At 51.4% G+C, this 21,714-nt stretch overlaps 1 protein-coding gene across 13 annotated transcripts in view; it reads right to left on the minus strand.

Annotated features, from left to right (window-relative positions):
- Positions 1-1,585: 1,585 nt before the first annotated feature.
- The window catches only part of NAV2 (neuron navigator 2), an 856,213-nt gene continuing 836,084 nt past the window's right edge, over positions 1,586-21,714 (minus strand). For 8 of the 13 annotated variants that reach the window (XM_027115202.1, XM_027115201.1, XM_027115197.1 and 5 more), the window contains 7 exons: positions 19,691-19,956; positions 17,256-17,410; positions 16,984-17,055; positions 15,221-15,417; positions 14,191-14,309; positions 7,639-7,842; positions 1,586-4,960 (listed from right to left, as the gene is read on the minus strand). In XM_027115202.1, the coding sequence (XP_026971003.1) occupies positions 4,835-4,960; positions 7,639-7,842; positions 14,191-14,309; positions 15,221-15,417; positions 16,984-17,055; positions 17,256-17,410; positions 19,691-19,956 (1,139 nt within the window). In that variant the 3' untranslated portion in view covers positions 1,586-4,834. The remainder of the gene's footprint in view (positions 4,961-7,638; positions 7,843-14,190; positions 14,310-15,220; positions 15,418-16,983; positions 17,056-17,255; positions 17,411-19,690; positions 19,957-21,714) is intronic. The other 5 variants (XM_027115205.1, XM_027115196.1, XM_027115195.1 and 2 more) reach the window with 2 other exon arrangements.

Consider the following 21,714-nt stretch of genomic DNA (forward strand, 5'->3'; position numbering starts at 1 on the left):
TTTTTTTACATAAATTCTTTTTATGGTCAAGGGAGAGAATATCTTAAGAAAATGGATTGGGAAGAAGAATATTCTTTATTTTTTTTAACATCTTTATATTGGAGTAAAATTGCTTTACATTGTTGTGTTAGTTTGTGCTGTACAGCAGAGTGAATCAGCTGTACGTATACATGTATCCCATCTTTCTTAGATTTCCTTCCCATTTGGTCACCACAGAGCACTGAGTAGAGTTCCCTGTGCTATACAGCAGGTTCTCGTTAGTTATCTATTTTATACATAGTAGTGTATATATGTCAATCCCAACCTCCCAATTCACCCCACCCCCCTTCCCCCTTTGGTATCCATAAATTTGTTCTCTACATCTGTGTCTCCATTTCTGCTTTTCAAATAAGTTCATCTGCACCATTCTTCTAGATTCCACACATAAGAAATATATGATATTTTTCTCTTACTTCACTCTTATGACAGTTTCTAGGTCTATCCATGTCTCTGCAAATGGCACTATTTTGCTCCTTTTGATGGCTGAGTAATATTTCATTGTATAAACGTAGGGGTGGAATATTTGACGTGGAAAACCTTGGAAATTCAGGATATCTAGTTGCCACACCATTGTACCAGCTCCCTTTCATTTTTTTTTTTGACAGGCATTAAAAACTGCCTATTCCCAACGTCTGGATTCTTTGCCTGCCTCCCAGCTGGGCCACTGCTGTGTGCTACATTGAGCTGGACGTTTCACATCACCAGCAGTTGAGCCAGCTGGGTCGGATCAATTTCACAGTGACCCCACAGGCCTCACTTCAAACCAAGCCTTTACAGTTTTTGTTGTTCTGGTAAAAGTGAAGGTTAAGATATGATGTCATCTCCCACTGCCTATGCTCTGCAGTGGATATCAGCTGCAATGCGGAAGGGGGCCCCTGAGATGAGAGGCAGGATTTGGGGTTGGAATACGGGGCTGAAACTCCAACTCTCTCACCTCTTAGCTTGCAGGATTCTTGGCAAGTTGTTTTCTCTGAGCCTGAGTTTTTGTCTTTGTTTTTCCTCTCACTTGTAAAACGGGAGTAAGGATATTTACCTCCTCTGGGTAATTTTGTTGATTATATTAGAGCACTTGGGAAAGCACCTAGCAATTAGTAGGTACTCAATACATTAAAAAAAAAAATCTTTCCTGTGCCAAGGGGTCGACTGGGGGGTGAGGGGTGGCTGGATACTGATAGATAGAGCTTGCCTCAAAGTGTGTTCTAGGACCTAGAGTGTTGGCCTCACCCAGGAGCTTCTTAGAAATTGAGAACTGCAGGTCCCAGCCTGGACCTGCTGAATCAGAATCTGCAATTCCACAAGATCCCCAGTGACTCAAAGTTTGGGAGGAGCACAAAGTGCTGCATTGCTAAGAAGCTCCACACGGGAAATAACTGAGGCAAGGAACTGGGAAGAGGTAGGATGTCGATGACACAGCAGCAAAGATGGGTTTGCAGATTTTGGGGAGCTCTCGCTGTGTTTCCTGCATCCAAATAAGAATGACTTCCTCCCGGCATGAAACTGAACTCCGACGAGGACGTTCTCTAGCACAGAAAAGCCAAACCACTAATCTGAATAAATAAGCATCAATTTTATTCAATCATGAATAATTTAAGACTGGTACAATCATCAGCTTTATCCTCTATGATGTGGGGCATGATCTCCAGCAGATCATTGGCAAATCCAAAAACCTCATGACAAATGAAAATTAAATAGGGAGGGACGGCGGACGGGGAGGGAGGACGGAAACATACCGTACACAAAATACTCAATTCCTAGTTTTCTCTTTAAAAATGGCTAGAAAAAATTCATCAAAATGCAGCACTTTAATCAATTATTTACAATTTCTATGTTACAATGAAAAAATGTACATCTTATAGAACATATTTCATAAACTGCTCCACTGGAAATAACTAGATCAAAACAGCAAACCTTCCATTTCGTATCCACAAAGTTGGATTATTTTCTCCTTTTGAAGTAGATTCGCCATTATCAAATTCGAATACACAGAATTTTGAAGTTTAAGCATCAACAATAAAATATGTCCCCAAGATACAACAAAGGTCTAGGCAAGTCTCGTTCCGTGTCCCCCCCTGCCCACCCACCACCTTAAACTAAAGGGAATTCCCATCTCACTTATGGCCTGTAAAATTCTTGGCAGTTTGGAAAGAAAACTTTTGGCTTCCATTGGTAACTCAACACAAATGTTGCATAGAATTTCATACATTTTCAAAATTAGCCTAACTGTAGAAAAAGGCAAAGTGGAAGCATTTCGGACAGAGCCCTAAATGAGCACAGTCACTTTGTCAAAGGTGAGCGACACAAAAGCAGAACAGGACCAAAGTAAGAAATGTGCATATCAGACAACCCTGCTTCCGGAAACTGTAGGAAAGACCCCGAGTTGTGACTCGAACAAGGCTACACTCCTTGAAACCACCGTTCACTTGTCAGGCAGCACCAGGGACAGAGGTCTCGGCGCTGAGCCTGGACCCGGTGGGAGGGAAGTCTGTGGGACGGGGGAGAAAAGAAAGAGAAAAGAGGGTGCTGTAAAAAAAAAAAAAACGAAAAACAAAACCAAAAAACGTTTCAAAGGATATTGGCAGGTGTCTACTCACAAGGTGACCGGGAAAACTGCCCATGAGGAGAAGTCCATTTTACCTCCTCCCAAATTCACAGTATGAGTGTGTAAGGTCATTGCTGGGAGATAAATTGAGAAGGACCATTCTTCAGGTTTACCAGAAGGCTCAGGGTGTGACTGACCCCTGAGGTCACAGGCTAAATACATGCTTTAAACATGTTATGAAAAACAAAACAGAACAAGACACACTCACACACCCAGATGACTAAGGAAGGCTTAGCAGAATAGAGTCTGAGTTTACTGAGATTAAAGAAAAGAGCACGCTGAGAGGTTTTCCATTCACCTGTTAGACACATTCCCCTTTTCCCTTCAAAGAGGAAGCAAATGGTGTCATCCAATGTAATGTGACTGGTTTCAGGTCAAGCTCTTGTGGTTAAGAAAATAAAAGATGTTGAGAGAGGGACCTTTGGAAATAGAAATGTAAAAAAAATGGAGTAAAACCCCTGATCATTAACAGAGACTCCCCCCATGGGGGTCCGATAAAAATAAAACAGAAACAAATGACTCAAAGATTGACCACACTCCGTAGAGAAAATACCGGTATGCTGAAGACACATACGAGCAGAGCATGGGCTCAACGATGTCATGTAACATGGTAGGAACTTTTGCCTTTTCCTGCACAAGACAGATCGTCATCTAGTCAGGGCGTTAGCTGGAGACTGATAAGAACCTAAAACCAAAAAGATCTTTTTTTTTTTTTTTCCTTTTTCTTTTTCCCACAGTCACACATCCACACGAATGAGTCTTTTGGATGAGAAAAGTCACATTAGCTTGAGTTCTTCTAGTGAGTAGATGACTTGTTAGCCCTGTTTGCTCTGATGGGGAAAACAGAAAAACAGACCCCAGGCAGGCACGACACTCATCAATGAACACGGTGAGTACAAAACCAGTTAAGGCATCGCTTTGGGAAGGTCAGCACCGAAGAGGTCAGGCAAGGCTCGTCCGCTGGAGGCCAGAGCTTCTGGAAGGGAGCAGCTGCCTCCACCTGTTGACTTGTGTGACGTCACGTTGGTTCTGGGGAAAGTGCAAGTGTTTTGCGAGGTGACCTCACACCCCACCTGAGGTCGGGGCTGGCATGCTGGAGGTGTCGACGTGTGTCCTGCAGCCTCGAGGACGAGGAGGAAAGGCAAGGTCCCGCTCACCCACGCGCTGAGGACGGGGTCCTGGTCCACTGTCAAGGGCACAGCGACCCCGGCCCCAGCAGGAGGCAGCGAGTGTGCAGAACTGTGAGGATGGACAACTGAAAACCAAAACTCAGCAGGACCAAACCAAAAGCCAACTCCTGCGGTTCTCACGTTCACCAAAGGATGGATTCTGACCATGAGGGGAAGGAGAGGGGAAAAAAGTCTTCAAAATCAAAACAGTCAGAAAGGGAGAAACTCAACCTCATTTTCAAAGGGGTGATCGGTTCGCCAAGGTAGACCAATTCTCACTGTACACAGTGTTAGCAGGAATAAGACCTGATTCATTTCTGTACGAGAAGGAGACAGACACATGCAGCTCTGCGTTTATAGCCACAACCGCTCGGCCTCGCTCTCACTTATGGAAGAACCAGAGGCTGATGGGTCTGAAAGGCGGGGGAGGAACCGGAACAGGCAAAATACCTCTCGGGTAAGGAGAGCACCATTTAAAAAACAAACCAAAGAGAAAGCACGATTTGTTTTTCCTAAGTTTTTCCTGCGATGCGGCTCTGCAGTTTGTTGAGTGTGGCGGAAGCAAGGGCCCCGGCTGGCGTCGGATCTCTGTGTGGCCGGTGTGGCGGAAGGGCGGCGGCGGGGTTGGAGCTGCAGGGTCTGTGCGCGGAGGAAGCCCTGCTGTCTCCGCTTTCAGCTCTGCTCTAATCTCTTCTGTCTCTGGGCCGCTGAGGGCAGGATGCTGTTTGGTTTCAGAGCTTCAAGTGGGTTGGCTTTTTTGTTTAAAACCCTTTTCATTTCAACGGTGATGGTCCTTTCCGGAGAAGTATCTTTCGGTGTCTTAGGAAGGTCACAGCAACAAGGCAGGACAATAATTGACACAGAAGATGGTGCGGTTCTCCCCGTGAAGGAAGCGGGCCCGAGGCGGCTGGCCCGGGGTGCCTGCACCCAGGTCGAGGCTGGAGGACGAGGAGGGTCCGGGTCTTCGCGCGGCACTCGCGCCGAGGCCGGGGGCTGGCTCAGGAGGGCAGGCCCCGCGGTCCGGCCGTCACAGAGGGGACTCCAGGGACGAGTCCAGGATGTCGTCGCGGTGGCTGTTGCTGTTGGAGTCGCTGTCATAGCTCTGGGGGCTGGAGTAGTTGGCAGCTTCCTGCAGCCTCATCAGCATGTTCATCTGGGGAAAGAGCGGAGACCGCGACATGGCTTCCGGTCCGGTCGGCTGGCCGCGCCTGGCCTCTCCAAAGCTCACGCCACGTCCTGTAGACTCACCCTGGGGACTGTGGCCCGCGGTGGACGAGGGCACGGGCCCTCGGCCAGGCTTCCAGGGTTCAAGTCTCGGCTCCACCACTTACTAGCTGCATGACCTCGGGCCAGTGACTTAACCGCTACACCTCAGTTTCTTCACTGGTTGCATGTGAATAATTATACCTGCCCTATAACGTTACGGTGTGGATTCATACATGCAGATCACTGAAAATACAAAATCCTCTAAAAGATAATGTGTATATATTTTTTACTTGGGAGGGGCACCTTACTCAAATATAGCCCTCAGCCTGGGTGAGATGCCAGCCAAGCGCCCCAGCACCGCTGACCTCGAGGCACAGGGTTCCCCCTTCGATGAGCATCGAGCCCATCTGTAGTCCTGGCTCTGGCCAGAGCGCAGCCTGGAGTCACCTGGGCTCCAGCTCCTGTCAAGGTCTCCATGGGGAGGCGGAGGATAGCATTAGTAAAGCAGAGCCTCGGAGCACCGGGAGGCCTGGATTCCAATTCAGAAACCTTTGGGCAATTATTTAATGTATCTGGGCCACCAGTTCCTCATCCACAGAATAGAGAAAACGGCAGTACCCATACCATAGGGCCGAAGTAGGGAATTAAATGACATGGTGTGTATTCAACCTTAGGATAGGGCCTGGCACATAGTAACTGTTCAATAAATGAGATAAGTCTCCTATCATAATCACCATCATTTCTCTTAAGAGTTTAAAGACAGTGTTTTTGCATCTTCCCTGGTCTACAGTCTATTGGTCATTTGTGTTCAAGGGGGAGATGGGGAACTGAAAACTATCAATACTTTAATTTTATTTACAACCATAAACTGTGTGTGTATGTACTTTATATTTTATCTAGCAAAATTAGGAAGATAGGGTCTCTCTGAGCTATCTTCAGACTTGGTGCAGCTGGGTGTGAAGTCCAGCTGCCCCCTGGCTGGCCGCCCCTCAGGATGCCTAGCAGAATGGGCCTGGGTGGGCCAACCACAGATGCACCACCATCTGGTGTCCATCTGCATGCCTGCAACTGGGAAGGGGTAGAGCGGAAGTCCAAAGAAAAATCCTTCGCAGCCAGGATTATTCATTCACTCATCAAACATTCCCTGTGTACCCATGATACATGGTCTGGAATAAAAACAAGACAGTCCTGCCCTCCTGGAGGCCTCAGTCTCAGGAGGGTGAGAGATCAGTTAACAAAAGGGCCATCATAGCAGACACCTGTGGTCCTGGGCGGAGAGAACAGGACTTGGGGGAAACACCAAGTAGGTAGCTTGGTAAGTAGAGGGAGCTGGGCTGGCATAGCTGACTTCTGGGAGCCTGAGGTTGGAAAGACAGTTCTGTGTAACTATTCAGAGAACCCCGGGTCTTACCTAAATGCCTTCTGTGTTTAGGCAGCGACACAAATATCCCTGGTTAAGAAAAGACTGTCCAGGGCTGAGCTGGCCGTTCCTTCCTCTAGATGTCCTAAATTCTACTTTTACGTAAGTTAGAGTTCACGCGCTTGAACCCACAAAAACAGTTCCATGACTGTGGCTTTTAGTAACGGTTAACGTTAGAAATAGCCTTCTACAGGTTGATCCTTTCCTCTGGAAAACCACTGTGGTAAACACTGCAAATTAGGTTGTGCTTAAGTAATACAAGCCATAAATCCATTTAACGTAAAATCCCCGTTTAAAATGTCTCAGTAGGACCACAGCTGCATCCCACCGGTCAGGAGTGGCAGACAACCCCAAAGCACCTATTATTATTATTTTTTATCTAGCAAAGCAGTTAGTCACTAGGGATAGAACAGCAAGTCAACTGTCTTTTAATCCTGCCGCATCTCTTATGAATATGTTCTTTCATTAGGTAATGCAAGCAATATTCTTTGCAGTGTTTTTCCTTTCGCCTTAGTTGCCAAGAGAGCTCAGGGTTAAATTTATAGCATGATAATGGTCATTTAACCATGGGAGGTTCCGGCATATGTGCTTCAACCTTCTTTTAATAGGGCTTTTGATTTATTAGGTCTAATTTCGCAGTATGCCTACGTATGGGTCTTACATTGGCAGAGAGTTCTAGAATTGCAGTGGTATGATCTCTGACCCAGGTTCTTCTTAAAGGGCCTTTATTGCTTTAGCAACAGTGGAGTAAAGGTGCTCAGGCAGCATTAAAGGCTTAACTCACACCACTGGCCAGGGGACCCGCATTCAGGCCCCCTTGCCCTCTCCTCCATGAGTCCCTCCCGCCCTCAAACCTCTCCCTGCCTAAACTCCTGACCACGTGGCTTGGGCTACTGGGCAAGACATGATAAAGCTGGCACTCAAACCAGAGGGTGAAGAGTGGTGTAGGGACATTTAGGGAGAAAAATCAAATTCTTGATCTTTTATCTGAAAAATTTCAGAGGGGTTAAAGACACAAGTGAAAAACTAAAAACAAGGAAGAAAATATTGGCAAAAATGTCCCAAATCTTGGGATAGGTCTAGCCTTCCAAAGCAAGGCTGGGGCTCAGTCACTTCCCAATTTCCGGTGTGCCTAGCTAGCATGAGGCCCAATACACAGTGAGTGCTCAGTGAATGCCAAGCTGCTCTGGAAGCCGCGAACTCACCAGCGGGTCTCCGTCAGTGTCGCTGGGGGGCATCTGCTTGCTGGTTGACCCCTCCCGAGGCATGGAGTAGCCGTCGAAGCCGACATCCTCGGGCCGGAGCTGCAGGAGGGGAGGCCACTCGTGCTGCTGAGGGCTGGCTGCCCAAGGATAGGTGTCCATCACCCACTTGGCGGGGTCCTCCCAGGGGGCCCGCCTTCCATACAGCTGGAAACAGACAAAGAAGGAAGAGTTAGGAAGTGGTCCGAGACCTCTTCTGCAGGCCTGGTTTTGCAACTTTCTGAAAAACTCTCCAAGCCCAGCATGATGCTTCCCTTGATGGAGTAATTCCACTTCCAGAGGAAATCCTAAGGAAATCATCCAAGGCACGGACACCTTGATGTGCTAAGACCAAAGGCAGCATGACCTAGGGAGTAAAAGCACTGGCTTTGAAGTCAGCCTGACCTGGGCTCACACCTCAGCTCTGCCACTGACTCACTGCGTTGCCCTCAACTCTAAGCCTCGCTGATCCAACTTGAAAAACAACTCTCTGATTTGAAGTGTTTGCCAGTTTCCATGATATGAATACTCTCACCGTGGCCAATCAACTACCAACACGATGTCACTGAATGTGGAGCTGGAAAGAGGTGCTGTCATCCCACTGAGTACCGCCCCCCTCCACGGCACACAGATGGGATGCTGGGTATCAGCAGCCCAGGCAGAGGTCACCAATGGCTCTGGCTCGATAAAACCCCATTTCTTAAAGTGAGGCTGACTCTCAAAGAGCCCCCGCTGTAGAGGCGCTTTCAGAACAGCAAATTGTTAAAGGGGTTCCATGTGGGTACTGGAATTGTAACTGCTTCTTCTCCCTCATGTGTTTCTCAAAATTGCCCAGAACAACTAATTTGCTCTTAAAGCAGAATTATCACATAATTTTGGAAGACCAGTACCATGCCTCCAAGCTCCTTTCCTTAAGCCTGAAATACCGAATAATACAATGATTTTAGTGACTTCTTCTGGCAATTTCAAGAAATACATACACTCTTCAAAGAACAAAGACCTAGGCCTCACCGCTTCCCAAGGCGAGGCTCTGCATCTCACGTGGCTGGGCGCCTTCTCTGTAGCTTTCCCCTTTAACACCACCCCTGCCGCCACACCTTACAGCTCCCTGCGTGCCAGGGATTACGACAAGCACTTGACAAATATCTTGTTTAACCACCATGTGGTTCCAAGAGGAGGCATCACTACCCAAGTTTCCCAGACAAGGAGCCAGGCCCAGGGACGAGGGGAGGCAGAACTGGAATCCAAGTCTGCCCAGGTCCGTGGACCACTTAAGTCTGAGCAGACGTGGCAGGACTGGCTCACAGCCAGGCCAAGATGTGCCCACCCAGGAGAGTGCCACCTGTGGCTCTGGAAGGGCACCCCCTCTGTAGGGCACCACAGGGGTACAAAGACCAAAGCCCCCTGAACCACAACGGCTGCAGGGGGGGACTCTAGAGTGGAATTACATCTGGACCGCAGCCTGTCTGTCCGTCTGCCTGTGCCCTCTGTCCTCCCAGAACTCTTACAGTTGAGAGGGGAGGGAGGGGGATGTGGGGAGAGAAGGCTGACAGTACAGGAGAGCTGAGCTCTGACTGATAAAATCACGTCTTTCCCAGGTCACAGGCTGCCTCAGCTGGAAGGAACTGGGGTCCCAGCCGTCTCATCTACCGGATGGAGAACTTACGGCTAAAAGAGAAGAGCCAGTTGTGAAAGGTTTCGGAGCAACGCTGGATTCGAACCCAGGACCCTGGCATCCTTGTCTGGACCTTTCCCTTCTCCACCCCTCCCGACAGACTCCACTCGGAGCCACTCGGTATCGGCAAGAGCCACGTGACTCAGCCAAAACCGGAGCAGGGAGATGCAGGCCAGGCTGTCCACCCGACGAGGACACGTCACCGGGGCTGGGCCTGCTGTCCCTCCGCTGTCTCACGACTGCCTAAGCCCCGTCCGATTGTCTCAGGGAAGTGCATGCCCTGCCCACACTGCAGACAGGCCCGCCACCCCCCTCCATCCATGGCCTCTCCCTCCACTCGAGATACACAGCCTTCTACGAGCTCAGCGCTTTCAGACACCAGCGCCCTTCCTGTCTAGTGCTCCAGTCCCGTCTACTGCGAAACCTTCCTTAACCTGGGGCAGCGGTGACTTCCAGGCCTGAGAGCTCAGTCTGGCATTGGAAAGGCGACTCACGGTCCGAGCAGGAAGGGATCATGTGAAGGTTCGTGTGCGCATGGGTACGAGCCAGGGAGGAAGGGAGCACAAAGTGCTTGGGGATATTTAGACCTGAAAAAGCCTGTTGCACATGAGAAACATTCCTGCAACTTGTAGAAGCGTCTCCCTCCAAGGGCTTTCCCTACAGCACTCAGCTGACTTTCCCAAGCCAGATTTCACATGTGTGAGGCTGAACCAAACGTCGTTTCTGGTAGCTACTGCTTCTGTCTCCATCCTCCAGCCTGGAAGAGAAGATGCTCAGGGCTGCAGAACAACAGAGCCTAGAATTCCGAGCTCATCAAGTTCCTAGAGGGTCTGGCCCCGTGGCTTTTAAATTTTTGCTCTGTTCCCCTGACCCTACTATGAGTGGTCTGAGGAACTTTGGGGGTCCACAGAGCCAGCCTGAAAAAACTCTTCTAGTCCACACTTTTCAGATTACAGATGGGAAACCCGAGGCTTAGCAGTGGGAGGTTTGCCCAGAGTCTCAGAGCAGGTTGGGTCATGTGATCAATGGCTCCCCACTCTCCCCTTTCCACCAGGGGGACAGGGGTCTTTTGAGTGACTCTGCAGGCTTTAGACACTTTGGCAAGTGTTTACAATGAAAATTCCAAAGGGGAACAGGGCTGAGGGCTAAGTCATAAGACAAGTGCACACCTGGGCATATCTAGTGTCGTCTGCAAGAACAGAGAATATTTTTACAAGCCTCCCCACTTGCCACTGGACATGTCTAAGTCCAGGTGATGAATGGCTGGGTAAGTACCGTGGCAAGCAAAGGATGTGTCGTAACGCTCCTTGGTCCCCCTGCAGAGTCCTAAGGCAGCTCTGGGAAACAGCAGACAGTTGTACAGACAGACAGATAGACAGACAGGACATTCACTTTCCCCAAGGCAGGAAGAGGGAGCCAAGACACCGGAAACTGAAAACTTGGCCACTGGGCACCTTCTCACTCTGTGGGATGCACGTTTCTCACACACGAAGGCATCAAGGTACACATTCTGGAAGAGCCTACAAGCAGTTGCGCGCGCGAACACACACACACGCACACGCACACACACACTACTGGGAAAAGACTCAGGATCCAAAACTTGCAATGATACCTGGTATCCACTAGGGGGCGATGCCACATCTCCTCCACGCAGGGCTGTGCCTGTTGGAGGGGCTGACTGGAAGCCCCTGGTGAGACCTGTCGGCAGCAGGGTCTCTGTGCTGCCAACCACCACCGGCAGCCCCGCCAGAGCCCAATCTGGGGACTCCACCTCTTCTTAGCTTATGACCTTGGCCAAGGGCTTACCTGCTTTGAACCACAGTGCGCTCACCTCATGGCCACACCACTCCTCGCAGAGTCAGGGCGGAGTAAGTGGCCCGCACAGCGCCCAGCACACAGTGAGCACGGGACTCAAGGTAACACGAAGGAGAGTGAGGAATTTTAAACTTTTCTTTTTGAACAGAAGAGTCTTTTTGTCAAATGAAATCTTATGCAGAACGTCACGCTATGTAACACAATACTTGGTTCCCTGAGTCATCTGAGGGCTCTGGGTGGAATAACAGGGGTCTCAGGACAGCCTGAAAACTCACGGAAGTAACCGAGGAGTCAGCTATGGGCTACGACGCTGGCTCAATCCACACCCCGCCTAGTGAACTGGGGAAGGGTCAAAAACTGTGAGCCTTGGTTTCCTCGTCTCTAAGGTGCATACTGGGCGCTGAGAACTAAACGGAATCATGCCTGTCAGGCCCCTGGCACAGTGCCTGGTAGGTAGCAGCCTCTCAATAAATGTCATCAAAGTTTCCTTCAAAACTAGAGACATGAAGAACACTCCAGGGTTCCTCATGAACCTGCAGAGTCCATGGGGTCTCCCAGGCTGCAGAATGGGATGAAGCCACAGGTTTGGGGCAGGAGGGCTCACTTTTGAGCAACTTGGTACAATGCTAACTCTGGCTGCCTCCCCTGGTTGTTTCCATGTTCTTGAAAGACTGTCCTTCAAAAGACCTCAACAGCACAGGGAAGTGATGACTTTTCTTGCCTCACAGTGAACTGGTGAGTCTCCTGAGACGGTGACATGCTTCTGTTCCTTGTCCTGAACGGGCTGTTCCACAGCCACCCCCAAATCCTTTCACCTACAGCCTCCTCGCTCTTGGTGGGAAAGAGACCCTTGAAGATCAAATCCATCAACAACCTCTCCAGGATGCACAGGGAAGATCAGACCCGACTTTCATAGCCATGCCCACAAGGTCTTCTTTCAAGCTGAGGTCCAAGGAGCAGGGCCTTAGCACTGTCCATCCTTACCGAGGACCAACGAGGGGCCTCTGATGTGTAGCTGGAGGCTAGAGCAAAGCCTACCCCTCCCGGTTGGTGCCTCCTTGGGCACCCACGTGCTTTATTCAACAGCACCCACGACTTTTTCCAAGCACACTCTAGGTCACTCCTGTCCTGCACCAGGAGACATATTTGGGCAAAGAAGCAAAGGGGAGAAGTGAGGCGAGGCAGAAATAGAAGGAAACAGTGCCACTTCCTCCCCTGCAATTCCTGTGGCTTCTATCGAGCAGTGCGGGTTTCTACTGCAGTCCCCGGAAGCCCCTGATGGGAAGAGAGAGGCTTCTGGAACATAACAGACTCCAAGAATCCAGTAGGCGGGGCATCCCAAGCAAACAGGAGTGACTGGGTGGCTGTTTGGGTTTGCGGTCCTAACAAATCCATTTGAGTAAAGACGAAATTATGGCTACTTTACCCAGTGAATTTTTCTACCTAAAGAGAGTCCACTGATAGATCTGAAATCGTTCATATTTTCTTTCAAAAGCCACGTTCGACAAAACAGAAATGCTGCCATCAATGGGAGAAATAGCTGAAGGGCATTAAGAGGTACAAACTTCCGGCTGTGAAATAAATAAGTCACGGGGATGTAATGTACAGCATCGGGAATATAGTCAATAATATAGTAATAACTCTGTACGGTGACAGATGGTAACTAGACTGACCACAGTGTAATTTCGTAATGTACAAAAATATCAAATCACTATGTTGTATGCCTGAAACTAATATACTGTATGTCAATTATAATTAAAAACAATGCTGCCATCAATTAATGATCTTTAGACACTGGAAACTAAGGCCGGTCAAGGGGTTGCTGAATTTCTCGCTACTCTCTGTCTTCACAATCACTTATATTTGAACACGGTGGCTTGAATACGCAGCCTACATGCTCCCGTTCAATGAAATACCAGCGACCAGAGGCGCACCACCTTCCTTCTCAAGCCCTGGTTATCCCGAACGTCTCCGAAGACCCTCAGTGCTGCTGCATGTTACAGATACAAAGCAGATGAACATTCGCCAGGCTCAGCTGAACGTACACAAATGACAAACCCTGACGGAAGCCATTAAGGTGTGCCGTCACACATGTGCATGTGGGTGTGCACACCCCCCCGCCCCGGGTCCTCCACCAGCATCATGTGTCCCCCACCGTCCGGTACTGAGGAAACACAGCCCTCAGAAACCCGGCTGTTGAGCTGGTTCCTGGACTATTCAGCAGTGCGTGACGCCTGCTAATGACTCAGAGCGCTCCTGAAAGCCGACAACCTTCTCAGGCCACCTCCAGACTCAACAATAAAACTGTTACGATCTCCAACTTACTGCTAAGCTCCTAGCATTAGCCCCTGGGTTGAGTGAGACATGAAGAAAGGATTTGGGCTTTCCAGCTACAGCAGGGCAGGAGGGATGGGCGGCCACGTGGGCCCAGGGTCACCCGTGAGGGGTCCTGGCGTCAGGCAGCGAGTGCCATGGGGCTTAGGGCCAAGAACCTGAGGCCTGGATGCAAATCCCAGATTCTTCAATTTCACTTCCTCACCTTGGACAAGTCACTTATTCACTCTGAGCCATAACTTTCTCTTAAAAAATGGAGATAAAACCAAAAAATCTCTGCCTAACCCAGGACAAATGCAGAGCTTGAAGCAAACAGCAGATGCTTTGCAAACCGTGAAGTGACATATTCCAGGTCTTGTGCACTCACTGTGCTGAGCACTTGATGGCCATGACGTCACTGAACCCTGGCAAGAACTCTTTGTGGCACGGTACTACCGTTCTCTCCTCCATCAATGAGGGCACCATGGCAGAGAGAGGCTGGATGACTTGCTCAGGGTCACATAGCTAACAGTGGCAGAGCCAGGATCTGCAGCCCAGTGTCTCCTACACTGCACTGGACGGATGGCTTCACAGGTGAGGGGTTGTCACCTCACGTCAGTCAGATTTCTGAAGAGGGAGATAAAGACAACCCTTCTCGTCACTAGAACAGTCCCTTGAACTTTGAGGAGGTCAGTGGGCAGTGTGCTTCTTACCTGGAGTCCTTCTCTGACGGCTTCCAGGAGATAGGGGATGATTGAGTAGTTCCACAGGTCGGTGAACCACACCCTGGAACCATCCACGTCGATGGGGCACGACAGGAAGAGCCGGGGGCCTGGGGACCACAGGGAACATCAGTCAGACTGAAACGGGGCAGGGGGCAGGAGAAGCCAGCCCGGGCACCCCTCAAAGGAGGGACCCTGCATTTTCTGAGCGAGAGCAGAAATACCAACTGTCACATGGTGGGCACAGAGCAGGATGCTTGCGCTCCTTAATGCCACCCTGGGACCACGCTCCTCTCGGGAATCACCCCAAAGGGAGGCGAGGCTTTATGCAGAAAGATGTTCATTGAGACATTAGTCCTAACCTTTGCAAATGGAAGCACAGTAGATGTCCGAGAGCACAGGAACAGTTAAGGAAGTGACGGTGCACCCACATCTGATTATTTTGCAGAGCAATACAGAATGCTCATGAGACAACGTGAAGTGAAAATAAAGAACATACTGTATGTACGCTATGACTGCAACTACATAAAACATGTATGGACGAGGACAGAAAAAATAAGCTCAAATTACAATATTCCATCAGGATGGTGGGATGACCAGTGATCTTTTTTTTTCTCTGAAGCTTAAGCTTTAGGAATGTCGATAAGATTACTTTATTTATAAAGCAATGCCAATCCCACAGGGTGGTCTCCACCTGGGGGAGCCTCGGGGTGGGGGCTCCTCACTGAGCCCATAGTTTCTGCACCAGCCTGGGGCTGGACACTTCTCTCTGCTGCTCATCACCCCCGAGCTCTGGGCGGGAGAGAAGGGCAGAGACGGCCCCGGGATGTGGGCGCAGGGCGGCCCGGGGTCTGTCTAGGCTGTGCCTGTCCTTCTGTCCCCTCCTCTAACCATGTGGCCAGTGCAGCATCCAGCTACCAGGGTCCAGGGACAGCCATCCGAGGAGGCCAGGGCCCCGGGAGCAGCAGTTCCCTCCCCTGCCAGCCCGCCTGTCGGCACCCACCCGGCCTCCCCTCCCCACCTATGGTGACGTCCGAGGAGCTGTGAGCCTCCAGGAAGCGGTTGAGGTGATGCCAGACCTTGGGAATCCAGTCGATGACTTTCACCAGCTCCACGTTCCGTACCCGCCCACCGATCTCCGTCTCCATGAGCTTCCGCCTCAGGAACCGGCCCAGGAAACCCTTCACGGGCTCCGTGTGGTTGGCACACAGCACCCACCTGGAAGAAGTCAGGAACACTTTTCCATGACAAGGACTACGGCCAACCTCACGAACCAAAGCTCACTAGAGCTGGAAGGTGCCTATGTTAATACTCAACTGAACACTGCACATATATCAATTCACAACTCCTCACAGCAACCCCGTGCCATGGATATGATGGCCACCCATTGTACAGGTCGAAATTCTGAGGCACAGACAGGTTATGTAACTCGTTCAAGATCAAACAGCTAGTCAAGAGAAGAGCTAAGATTAGAACCAAGACAGTCCAGCTCCAGAGGCTGAGCTCTGACCACTGAGCTAACTGCCTCTTGTGCTTGTGACGGGTTCCATGCTGGGCTGTGGGGCTGTAACAATGACTCAGACACAGTCCCTGTTCCCCAGGAGCTCACAGTCTAGCGGAGGAGGCAGATAAGAGGAACGAGAGATGACGAAACCTGGGGAATCAAGGAAGGCTCCTCAGAGGAGGGGACATCTGAGCTGAGGCCAAAGGAGATGAATGGAGCAGCCACACGAGGCAAGGCAAGGCAGGGGCAGGGGTCGGGGCGGCGGTGGGTGCAGAGCATCTGCAAAGGCATGAGCAGCAGTGTGGGGTGTTCGGGGAAACTGCCAGAGGTTCAGTGTAACCAAAGTTTAGACTTGACCTGCCAACCTAAGGGGCCTGGATTTCATTCTGGAGGCAATGGGGAGCCATTGAAGGACTTCTTGCATGAGGATTTACAGTCAGATTTGAATTCTAGAATGTTCACTCCGGTTGCCACTGGCACAGAGGATGGCCTGCAGGGGGGCCAAGGGGCAGGCAGGCATACTGGTTAGAAAATGACTGCAACAGTGTGCTGGGAGATGACGCGGCGGTGACGGGGGAAGCAGGAGCAGAAAGGTCTTGAGGGACATTCAAGAGAAAGCGTGGATAAGACTGGGACAGCCTGGATGCAGAGGTGACCCATGATCTCAGTGACCTGGCGGGGCTGGTATTTCTCTGATAACTGCGATTCTACTTTCAACAGGGATGCCGGCAGAATGGCCATGAAAATGAGCCGGGGCGGGGGTCTCACCCCAGGAGACGGCTGTTCATCCTTACCTAAGGCCCCAGGCAGGGCAGCAGTACATGGAGGCCACACAACCTAGCGTGGCAGAAGTCCCACAGCCCAGCAGTGGGGTAGCTCGGTACGGGGCTGGGGCCCAGGGCTCACAGCAGCTGGAGCTCGAAGGCCAGACTCTGCTCCATGGACACTTTCATAAGCGTGAGCTTTCACTGCTCACGTCCACTTGGGACAGACAGACGTGCCACTGGTGACGTGCAGGGTTGCATGACGACAGTCCCTGCCCAGAGCTGCCCCCGGGGCACTGCAGTCCCAGGACTTAGCATCAAAGAGATCGGGGTGCAAGTCAGCCCTGCCATCGACTGGCTGTGTGACCTCACACAAACCACTTGATTCTCCCCATTTGTAAACTGCGAATGATAAATTTAACGACTTGAGGCTTTTGTGAGAATCAAATGAGTGAAGCTGGGAAAAATGCTCACAGTTCCCGGCATACAGCAGTTACTCAAAAAGTGACTCCTTACCTGAAGTTATGATGAAGCTGCAAGTTGGGAGTAGAAGAGGTAGCCTGGTTCATTGTGCCAATTATATAAGGGCTGCGGGGGAAATGAAGGGTAAGAGAGTTGGAGAAGGTGTCGCAGCGTCCCGGGGCATCTAAGGGCCTAGGCAGATGGCTGCGGGCTGCTGCCCCTCCCCCCATGTGGCCCCAGCCCCTCCCTGCCACGTGCGTGCAGCGCTCCTACCCCCTGTAGCACACGTCTCTCCCGGGGGCCACGAGGTCCAGAGCTGCCTTTACCATTTGTGGTCCTTGCAGTTGAGCAGCCCGTTGAAGATCTCGCCCAGGGAGCTGACATGATGCAGGTTGTCCAGGATGATGACCAGAGGCATGTCCACAGCGTTGTTCTCGCTGGCGCACTGGTCGGCGAGGTTGGACAGGTACTGGCGCAATTCCTGCGGAGGCCGGGCAGGAATGAGTGGGTGAACGCCCCCGGGAAGACGCACGTACTCGGGGCCTTCCCCTGCCCCGGGCCGGCACTGGCAGAGGGGCCCTTCCTGAGGCCTCACGGTAACCGGTCCTGAGTGCCTGTCCGCTACAGGGCGCCTGCCTGGGCGCAGGGGGTGCGGGCGGGGGAGTGGTGAGGAAGGCCTGGGCCCTGGCTTCTGGAATTCACTAGGCAACAGAAAACCCGGGCAAGAGCAGGCACCGTGGGGGTGTCCAGGCGCGGTGCTGGAGCTGCTCCAGCACTCTCTAGAAGCGCTACTATTTCTTACTCTGCCAACCTCCCAGGAAGCTCCTGAGTGCAAGTGCCTCACACATCTCTCTAAAGGCACAGCACTGCCTGAGAGCCATCTACACAAAAGCCCTTGATGAATCAGCACAGCAAAGGACCCCCTTGCCCCCCCCCCCACATATGCCCTGCTGATCAGTGCTGGGGCAGACAGACAGTGAACGGTGCAGGGGGGGTGGTCTCCACGCATGGGGGTCCTTGGAAGGTCTGCGTGAAAGGGGAACCTTTGGCCTTAACTGTGAAGAATGGGCAGGGCACTGACGGCTGGGGCAAGGGGCACATCAGAAAAGGAAGAGAAAGAAGAATGTGCGATGGGGAAAGGCCAAAACGGTGAGCTAAGGGCCAGCCAGTGAACACAGAACAACTTCCTGATGGTATTATCATCACCATGAGGATGGAGTGACCTTGCGCCAGGCACGGCTCTGGGACCTCACACATAGGAACTTCTGTGCCCCACAATAACCCTCTGGGGTGGGCACTGTGACTGTCTCCATGTTACAGAGGAGGAAGCTGAAGCGTCCCTCAGTCAGGTGGGCAGCCGGAGACGGCACAGAGGGTCGGCAGCAGGGCTGGACCTGGACTTGGTGTGGACGCCTCCCCATGCCACTGTCCTGCACGCTGGCTTGGATGCTCGGGGGGTCATATCTCCTCTGCTTCCTACACACACACACGCCTCCCTTTTAAGTCAAAATGTGGCTTTTAGCAATAGAAGCAGCCCCATTTTTTAAGTTACTAGTTATCTTTCCTTTTAGCTCCTCTGCACTATGGGTTCTTGGCCTCTGGCCCCTGCCAATGCCACGGATCCTGAGGCTCGGACCCTCTCTTCCTCATGCAGGCCTGCAGGGTATAGTTGGGGAGCTATGCTCTGTACAACGGTGCCTGGCCAAGGGGAGTGAGTGGGGGCTGAATTCAAGCCTGGCTCGACCTCCAGCCACGCGCCTAGGATCCTTCTCTCGCTGGTCCCGGGAAAGGGCGCCTTCCCTGAGCTTATTCACAGAGGATCTTGGTACAGGGCCTCTCACCACTTCCTGTAGTCCTGCCCCTGTGTCCACATCACTTGGAGAACTTGTGGTGCAAATTCCCAGCCCCACACAACCTACTGAAACAGATCATCTGGGAATGAGGTCTGGGAGCGGCATCTTCAAGGATGCCAGGTGATTCTTAAGGTGAAAGAGTCACTTCCAATTCACCTTTGACTTCCTGGCCCCTTTGGCCAGTCAGAGTGAATCACCCGTCAACAACCACTGCATGGCTAATGAGCAAGTTTGAGAAAACACCTCATAACCCTAGGCTGGGACTAGCTCAGGCTGTCCGAACGCTTCCACTGCTCCCTGTGAGGCAGGATCAAGCCTATTTGCTGGCTCTGGGGTCTAAGACATTGACTTGAGCTGCAGTCTGCTGCTCAGTACTATCTGAGTGGCTTTAGGTACACGGTCATCTGCCTCGAGCCTCAGTTTCCTCATCTGTAAAATGGGATTGTGACAACTACTTCCTTGAAGGTCCTGCTGTGGGGCGTTCAGTTTGCTGCTCCCAGGGGAAGCAGTCTGCGAATGCGAGCTGTTGTTGTTCTTATTATTGTTGTTCCACAAAAGAAGGTTTTCTTCTGGAAAGACAAGAGGACCTAGTAGGCACGTGATGAATCTTTGGTAAACTGAAGTGGAAGCATCTGGGTTGACCTTAAAGAACTACCAGCACTGATCATGGTGCCCAACTCACAGCGGGGAAGCAAGAAATGAACTACATCGACTTACACGTGGAACTTCTTGCTGGGAAGTTTTGGATCAAAGCCTTCCTTTCTGCTAGTTCCATTCTGACCTCCTTCCCCAGGCTTTTAGAACCATCAAAGGTGAGCATTGTAGGAAATGCTGCTTTGCCATCACGGGGGTGGTGGCATCACTAGTTCTCAAAGGGCTAAGCAGCCGCCTCTGAACGACCTCCTCACCTTGCTGGACTTGTGGTCCACGTTGAAGGTGGCGATGACCCCGTCTGTCAGCTCCCGTCCCTCCCGGAGCACCAGGTACTCTGACAGCCGGTTGGCCAGGTAGGTCTTCCCAGTGCCGCTGGGCCCGGAGAGGATGATCCGCCGATGCTCCACCAGCAGGGAGACGTAGCGCTGCAGGATGGGCTTGGGGATCAGGGACTCGAACACCAGCGAGTCCAGGCTGTTCTCCGCGAGCCCTGTGTTTGAGAGAGGACGTGTTCGCAGCCCTGCAGAGAGGGTGGCTCTCTGTGCCTGCCCACCTGGAACTGCCAAAACGCAAGGCTATCCCTTTCCTGGGCAGCCCCGCCCACCCAGGGACACCGCAGGCTCCCTTCACCAGCACGATGTGCTCCGGCTCCTGGCTTGGCTGACTGCCCGCCCGCCCCCCACCCGCCCCCGCCACAGATTCACCTTTAACATCTGGCCCCTCAGTCCTCATCCATCCTCTGCAGAATTCATAAGACTCTGAGCCCTACTTGTCTTTCTGGATTTACCATTACCAGTGGCGCTGGCTCAAACCAAACGTGAATCCCCTGTGTCCACCCAGACCCCGGGGCTGCCTCTTCACCCTGCTTTTTCCTGCACGCCAGGTGCCGCTGCTGCCCACACTCAGATCCACCATGAAGGTATCAACACTTTATCGTTAAAATGAGGAAAAACGCAAGGTGGGACCATTTGATTTGGGGATGTGAATACTGGCAGACCTAGGCTGAGCCTCTCCAACAGCAAGAGGAAACATCTCTCCCCTCCCCGCCTGGGACAACTTCATTACTCAGGGCTCTTGGCTTTATAAGAGCTGTTTTCTTCATATCATTCCCAAGAGAGGATCCAGCCAAGGTTACTTATCCAGAACCTAAGGCAATTCTATTAAAAAAGCACCTCAAGAAACCACTATATGTAGGCAAAAAATGAACTGAAAAGCACTTATTCTGTTTTTCAGTAGCATCTTCCATCCACACAATTAATTCACTGCAAACAGACCCCCCTGACGCATCTATACATTTGTTTCCAATCTTCCCCAACCAAAGATAGCACAGTGACTGTTCTAGAATCATCCTAATGAAGGATCCCAAATGAGATCTTCTGGGTACAGGCCTAAGACTTTCCTAGAACTGGTCTCAATAGAGCCTACATGGGCTCAAAGTTTGATGCAAAATATGGAGGTTAGGGTCTCCTGTCTAAACTTAATAACAAACATGGGGCAGTGATTAAAACACTGTGAAACCCCTCTCTTTGCAGCTACGTTGCTGTCTCAGTCTCTTGTCAAAACCCCCCTGGCAGTGACCACTTTGCAGACGAACTCACTTCAGAGCACACAAAGCCACAGCCCCTGCCCCGGGTGCCACTGAAGTGAATCATCCGCAGCTCACGCATCTCTTTCAGCTCAAATCCTTGAGTAGTTTTCAGTGCCCTGAAGGCATAAGTGTCAAGCACCACAGGAAAACAGAGGAGTCAGGTATCGCTTAAAAACAAAGCCGAGGGCTTCCCTGGTGGCGCAGTGGTTGGGAGTCTGCCTGCCAATGCAGGGGACACGGGTTCGTGCCCCGGTCCGGGAAGATCCCACATGCCGCGGAGCGGCTGGGCCCGTGAGCCATGGCCGCTGAGCCTGCGCGTCCGGAGCCTGTGCTCCGCAACGGGAGAGGCCACAACAGTGAGAGGCCCGCGTACCGCAAAAAAATAAATAAATAAAATAAACCCGAGCTGATCCCTAGAGATGCTAAAACAACTTGATGTGCTGACAGCAGCACCAGCTTAGGCTCCGTGGTGAGGTGACCTGTTCGGGAAGCAGATAATCCTGTCGCTGTTTCTACAGAGGTTTGCTCTGGTCTCAGCAACGGGTCACTCCTCTGACCCTTCAGCGCTTGCAGTGCTCACCTGCTCGCCAGCGGGGCTGAAGCGCAATTTAAAGTCATGGTGTATCAGGTTTTCCCTAAAGGGTTCTTGGAGTGGACAGTTGTTGTTAAAGTGGGCCTGGCAGCCCTCCC

This window comes from Aethalodelphis obliquidens, unplaced genomic scaffold, assembly GCF_003676395.1.
Source record: "Aethalodelphis obliquidens isolate GAN/ISIS:26980383/991018 unplaced genomic scaffold, ASM367639v1 scaffold14, whole genome shotgun sequence".
Taxonomy (NCBI): Eukaryota; Metazoa; Chordata; class Mammalia; order Artiodactyla; family Delphinidae; genus Aethalodelphis; species Aethalodelphis obliquidens.